The 6,975-nt window shown below is 48.2% G+C and overlaps 1 protein-coding gene across 5 annotated transcripts in view; it reads left to right on the forward strand.

Annotated features, from left to right (window-relative positions):
- Positions 1 to 2,386: 2,386 nt before the first annotated feature.
- Positions 2,387 to 6,975, forward strand: part of LOC102382687 (macrophage mannose receptor 1-like) — a 136,772-nt gene continuing 132,183 nt past the window's right edge. For 4 of the 5 annotated variants that reach the window (XM_014526091.2, XM_025192669.1, XM_025192670.1 and 1 more), the window contains exon 1: positions 2,387 to 2,514. In XM_014526091.2, coding sequence (XP_014381577.1) covers positions 2,445 to 2,514 — 70 coding nt within the window. In that variant the 5' untranslated portion in view covers positions 2,387 to 2,444. The remainder of the gene's footprint in view (positions 2,515 to 6,975) is intronic. The other variant, XM_025192672.1, reaches the window with a different exon arrangement.

Raw genomic sequence — 6,975 nt, forward strand, 5'->3', positions numbered from 1 at the left:
AGAGCTCCCCATATGGCTGGAGATTTGGTGGCAGGGCAATGGTGCCAGCATGGTCTGGATCATTTAATTGTCATGACCTGGATCAATTAATGCTGCTGCCATTCCTCCACAGACAAATTTCTGGACCCTTGGGGCCATGGGCCTACAACATGTAGTTTGGAGTTGGACTAAATATAGGCATTGGATTTATGACACATTATAACCTGCCTGGCATCTGACGCCCCAGGTACTTCTCCACTATTCATCCCACTTCTCTCCACCCCCCCACCCAGCCTCTCTCTCACCCATTGACTCCTCAATCTACATCATCACTGACTGCCTATCTTGTATGCACACCAGCCCAGCCCCTGGCTGCTTTACTTTTCATTCCATCCAGGAAGAGCAAACACCAACTGCAAAGACTTCCTCAGCCTGATGAAGGGTTTTTGAACCCAAAGCTTGCTTAAAAATTGTTTTCCAACTATTTAAGTTGGTCTAATAAAAGATATCAGATTCACCCAAAGAACCTTCTTTGGAGTTGGAGCACTGTTGTCTAAAAAAGCCTGTTACAATGGCCAGTGATTAAATGTGTAATACTAATTGTCTAGTCTCAATCAACTGAGCTATGAAAAGTTTGCTTATTTATAAGCAACGTACACTTTCCTTAAAGCACCATGCCATCTACTTTGTGTCTTGATAATTAATAATGCCTGTGCAGAAATTGCATTGGAGTCCTATAGCTAGTGCTGTTGGTATACACTCTAGTTAAGAACCACTTTATATTTTGTTTGTTTTATTTTAATATATGTTTTTATTTATTTCCCTTTGGAAAGGATGCATTTCTTGTAGGAGTGATCATTTGCTTGAGTTTCTTTCTTTCACAAATTTGGACAAACTAGAGATTTGAATCTTATCTTTTAAATCTCTTTGATCAAGAGAAACTCTACTAAAGTGCAATTGCACCAATTTAAAAGAAGTGATTATGACTAGAGGGGTGGGAAAGTTCCCCAACCCTTGCAGAAGGATAAATCATCTTGAAGGCTGGGGGACACTCAGATCCTCCCACCCTAAGTAATTGAGTCTGGCTCTGAAGCAGCTCCGGTCCAGTGCGTGTCTGCTGTATGCAGCAACAAGCCCATAGACAGCACCTAGTACAGTGCACCCTATTTAAGTGCAAAGTCTTGGGGCTGAAAAGAGGCCAGGTGCTTGGCAGAGCTGAATGTGAGCAAAGCTCCTTCACTACAGAGGATTCTGTGCTGTGGCACTAACAGCTCTGAAGCAGACCAGCTCCCTAATTTTCAAGGCTGCCTTGGCAGCTCAGTTAGTTATAAAGTAGACAGTGGGGCTGAAGGTTATGCACACATCTGTGGTTATATACCCTATGCTTGTGACAACATAAGCCAATACAGAACAAATTGGGACTGGTAGCCTGTTACGTGGGTAAGTGAATTATGCATGTATTTGGTATGAATATAAGGGGAAGAAGCTGTCTATAAACAGCACTGGAGTTTAGCAGAAAGTCATTTGACAGTGTCACAAAACTTCTATAAACAGTATAAGAAGTTGCAAAAAAGACCTTGCATTAATATTTGCGTTTCTCTGAGTATTACAGTCCCAGTAGTCCCTAGGAAATGGTGTTCAAAAAAAGGAATCACCTTTTTTCTTACTTCTAGGAAGGGGTGAAGAGAGCAGGAGCGCAGGGGCTGTAGAAAAAGCTGGGCTGAGAGCTAGATCTGGCCTGGCGGTGATTCCCTTTTGAATGAGCGCCTGCCTCCCTAAGCGCAGCTCTTTTCATTTGGACCCGAAATCCCTCGTCAGCCCTGTAAGACGCAGCTCTGCTCCAGGTAAAGCAGAGAAATAAACACGTGTTCTTGGATGACGGTCAGCTGCTTAAAATCGGTGTTTCTAGGAGCATGCGTGGGCCCAGGGGAGGGGAGCAGCCTCAGCCCACGCTGAGTGATCCCTGTGGTCCCGCGGGTCCCCGGCCGCTCACGCTGGCTCCTGGTGCAGCGAGACCCTCCTCTCGCCCCTTCCCAGCCCGGCGTCAGTGTGCCCGCGGCCCTGGGCAGCCGTGCAGACACGAGGCGAGCTGCTCCACTCCGCAAGGGGCAGAGACACCGGGCACTGGACCAGGAGCAGCACCTCATGCCTTGAAGACGACCCGGGCCCCGGCTGTTGGAGCAGGTCTCGCACTCGGGGGCGCGGGACGCTCCCCGGGGGATGCGAGGTTGATCTGACCGGGCGGGAGTCCTGCCGCCTGGCCCGGGGGCTCGCGGGCGGATCCGCTGAGCCCAGCAGAGTTGTTGTGGTTTGTTGGGTGGGGTGGGTTTTTCTTTTTGCCCTGTCGATTCCTGTTATTCCCACCCCCATGTGACAGGATGCGTCCTTATCGCTCCGAGCCCAGCGCTTTCCCCGGCCCCGCAGCCCTTCACAGCCCGCCGACTGCCGGGCCAGCGCGAGCCGCGATGCCCGCCGCCTCCCTGCTCCTGCTCCTGCTCGGGCTCGGGCTGGTGCCCGCGGCTCTTCCGCTGCTGGGTGAGTGCCGCTGCCTTCCCCTCCCGGGGCTCGGGCTGGAGGATTCACCCGCCCGCTCCAGCTCCTCCCGGCTCTCTCGTGGCCTGAGGGGTTTGGGCGTTTCCTCCGGCAGCAGCCAGCGCCAGCGCCAGGCTCTGGATTCCTCCCCCTGCCGAGCCGTGTCGGCGTGGGCCACGTCCAGCAGCCGAAGGGTTTGAAGCCGTCAAGCTTACCTGCCTGCTGGAGGCTCCCTGTCAAAGCCCCTGATCCCCCTGGCAGCCTCCTCTCTGGCCAGGCGGGTGTCCTCTTGTACCAATGCAGGGTTTCCCAAGCTTTTGGTACAGGGTTGAACTGGGCTCTCGCACCCCGAAAGTTGTGTGTATATACATACGTAAGAGTTGCACAGCGGTGCCCAGCCTTCTGGCCACACAGGCCACATGAAAGCGGCTGGGTGGGTTCACATGGCTAGTGTCTGATCCAGCCGTGCGGAGCTTGGGAATTTTTGCGGCAGGGGAGCAGTGGCAATGTTAATCGCCACTTCTCTCCCATCATCAAGTTTCCAGATGTATGGGGAGCCCTGGATAACATGGATCCACAGGGCTGGATCTGATGCTGATACAGTATCATTTTTTGTGGCATTCTACTGCTGCTCTTGAAACCCACTAGCATGCCACAACGCAGCTTTTGGGAATCATTGTACTTAAACTCACTTCCCTTTTCACACTTGTGTAACTGGAATTTTACTCCTGCTCTATAGTCAGCTGAAAGAGTCGGCATTAGGTTCTTGGTGCCTCCAGAGCCTCTATACAAGCCAGTTGAGTAATGCAGCCTGGCCTCTAAATTGCAGGGCAAAGGAGACGTGTGCTTTGATTAAGTGGAGAGGCGTTTGGTGCCTGGATATTTTCCAGCAGATTAATTTTGTTAAGGGTGTTCTATGTATGTGTGTTTTCTTTTTAATCTGCCTTTGTCAGTAAATATGTTAGGTTTATTAGCAGTATGATTCAGAATGACAAAAATAAAATGACAGCATAGATTAGAGCTTCTTGCTTTCACAAGTTGAGGGTGTCTGATTTCTATTTTCTGTAAGCCCTGTGGTTTACACCCAGCCATTTTGGAAATGATCAGTATTTTGTGCAACTTAACATTTTATACTAAAAGTTCACGCAGGCTGCAGCCAATTCTTTTGCCTCTCTTACCCCATCCCCCCTTACCTCCCCCTTCCCAGTTTTTGCAGATGCATTGGCCTTTTTGGCCCATGCTGTTATGAGCACCACTGTATTTAAATAGGGATGATGACTTGTGGCATCTCTCTCTTTGCATGGTGACATTTTGTCATTTTAATTAATTAACAAGACCAAAGCTTACATTCAAGAAGTACAGTCTCATTCAGTTCTACTGTCACCCAGCCCTGGTTTGCACTTTTAAGGTTAGTTGCTCAACACTCCTCACAAGTTTTACACTTGTTTTGCTCCATTCCCTTCCAATGAGTTACTCCTGATTGACACTGGTGCAAGTCAGGTTGGTTGCCATTTGTACTTGCTGTAAGTTCTGAAACCAATGCTCACTTAACCCTGCTTGCATATAATTTATATCTATACAGGGATTCAAAGAAGGGGTCAAGATATGCACACAAAAGCATGGTGCTCTCTGTAAATTCTACGCCAAACATTTCTTTGAAGATCACTGGATAGATCATGAGAAGAAATGAATAGTTGTATGAGGAGTGCAGTTAACACCCACCTCCCCCTCCACACCCTTATTGATAGGACAGGGCCCCCATGTTGGATTGAACACTACAGAAACAAGTGATGCCATAATGGTTGCAGAGAAGAGCTGGAATGGCATCTGGTTGGCAGGAGATTGTCACAACTATAGGCACTTGGCTTGTTTGGCAGGAAGCAAATAATGAGGATGCTGTAGGCACAATGGCTAGGGACAGAAATGATGCACCAATTGGTATAAGTGATCAGAAACGGGTTTAAATCTGTAACAACAGAAATTCAGTGCACATAAACTGCTTTCAAAATGACTGAAACTGGTTTAAGATAGACCTGGATGGATGTAGTATCAGATGTAACTGAATTAAGTTATATCAATTTATTGGACTTCTGTGCCAGATCCCCCCAGGTTCAAGTTAACTCTCAGTCTCTCAGCATCCCAGGGTGCTTTGCACTTCCCCTGCAAGCCCCCTCACAGGGTGGGTGGGCTAGCTTCTGCCCAAGCTGTCTGCCTCAGCCAAGCAGGGAGGCATGCTCTAGCACCCCTGGCTTCTGGCCTGGGCCACTGCAGGTATGTGGCTGCATTTCTGGAATCAAAAGAGAATGTCTGTTCACTTGCTTATTGGTTCAATCTACGCAGCTTAGACAAACCTGCAAAGATTGAATTGATTCAGTCTCCGGCTTTTTGACTGTCTGTACTTAGCCAATGTGATGTTTCACGCTGGAAAGTGCTATGAGAAATCTCTTTGATGTGAAAATAGGCTGGGAGGCATCGAGTGAAATGGTCAAGCTAGAGTGGAACAGAGCCAGCAAAGGACAATACCATGTATCAGTTACATCAGTGATTCTCAGCCAGAGTGCTCCACAGTGCCCTGAGATCCTTTAAAGGGTGCTGCAGGGTGCCACACAATGTTAGTACCATTAGATGTGCAAATATGTTTCACAAAATAAATGCAGAATCCATAGTGTTAAAACATTTCTGATCTGTTATGGTCTTTTGTAATAGAAGAATTGCTCTATTTTTTTTTCTGTAGTAAAAAATGAGTGAAAACTAAGAGCTGGCATTTTCTGAGGGGTGCCTTGAGTCTAAAAAGGTTGAGAACCTTTAAGTTATATGGTCACATATGTCATGGGAGTAGAATACAATGACAGGACATCATAAAACTACATAAATACCTACCATATCAGGATCAAAATGAATTGTTACTTCTGTATCCTGCCAGCTTCTATTCTGTTGTCCTGCTTCAGTGACAGCTAATTTCCATTACTCATTTCTGTTTCCTGGACTCTGCTTACCATGCTACATGCTTCATTCTCTGCTGATGTCTTGGCAGCCTGCTTTCATATTCCCTGTTAGCACACCAGTGCTGCTCACTAGTCCCTTGTACATGTAAAAGCTACCACACCCATTTCCACACAGCTAACACCATATAAAGTGGTAGGAAAGCATAAGGCTAGGACTAAGTACAAAGGTGCAAAAAATCTGAGGCAAAATTGATTCAATCTTTCCAGTGTTTTCTAGGCTGCCTGATTGGCAGTGGGAGTTGGGGGAAGCACCCACCAAGGGTTTCCATCTTCTCAGCTGGGCTGGGCTCACCCCAGCCCACCCCTTCCCCAGCCATTGGTCTCTGAGGGGCAAGATCCAAGGGGGGAATGCACCTACTCTTTGCCTACACTGCCCAGCTGGGGTTTGCTCTGTCGGGGAAGAACATCCATGGTGTGGGCTTTTCACCACCCCCCCGCCACCGCCCCCAGCTCAAGCCAGGCTGGGATCACCCCAGCCCCACCTCTTCCCCAACCCCTCTGCCTCTGAGAGGTGTGGGCAGGAGGTGGGAAGCTCCCTCAACAGATGTCAGCGTGGATGGGAAAGCACCCACCAGGGGGGATTTTCACCCCACTGCAGCTTGAGCTTTTCACTGCACTGCAGCTTTTCACCCCACTTGGCTGGGATCCCCTAGCCCCACCTCTTCCCTAGCCATCATTTCTGGGGTGGGAACACATCCCCCAGCCCGGCACTGGCTGCCCCAGCCAGGGTCTGCCTGGTGCAGGGGAAAACACCACCTGGGGGCTTTTCATCTCCCCACATTTGGCAGGTGGGCTGGGATCATCTCAGCTCTGCTCCTTCCCCAGCTGGAATGGCTGAGTGCAAGCCCACCTCAGTAGCACTCACCTTCATGCATTGCTATGCAGGGCTCTGAGCCTAGTTTATACCTTGTTGGGCACCTGTTTTCACAGACTATTTCTTCCCTTGAACTCGGGAAGTTGCACAAAACACTACAAATGTAATCTGAACAGTTCTAAACTTCAGTCAGTTTTTCAACATTTGTGACAATGTCTTTATTGATTTGAAGTAAAGATTGTGGAAAAGGAGAGTGGGGCATTAAATTGCAAGCATATATCCGTTTACAGTAACACTGAGTTATTTCTTAGTAGAAAGGCATTAAAAAAGAGTTATCACTAGCAGTGATAATTGTACATTTCCTTGTATTGTCTGCAACAGTTTTTGTCTCCAGTGCTCATCAGTTACACTGCTTCCTAATGATTTGGAAACCAGAGGACAAGAAAAGGAAACTAAAGCATGGATAAGAGAAATGCATGTCAGCTCTTCTATTGAAACAAAAGGTTATACATTTCCAGGTTATCCTTCCATAGGAGAGTAGAATCACTTCCACACTGGAGTCTCAGCAAAAAAAGAAGATATATATTTTGAAAGTTATGTTGGCTCCTCCCCCCCCCCCCCCCCCCCCCCCGCCCCCAAACACAG

The sequence above is a fragment of the Alligator sinensis genome, unplaced genomic scaffold (assembly GCF_000455745.1).
Source record: "Alligator sinensis unplaced genomic scaffold, ASM45574v1 scaffold995_1, whole genome shotgun sequence".
Classification (NCBI taxonomy): Eukaryota; Metazoa; Chordata; order Crocodylia; family Alligatoridae; genus Alligator; species Alligator sinensis.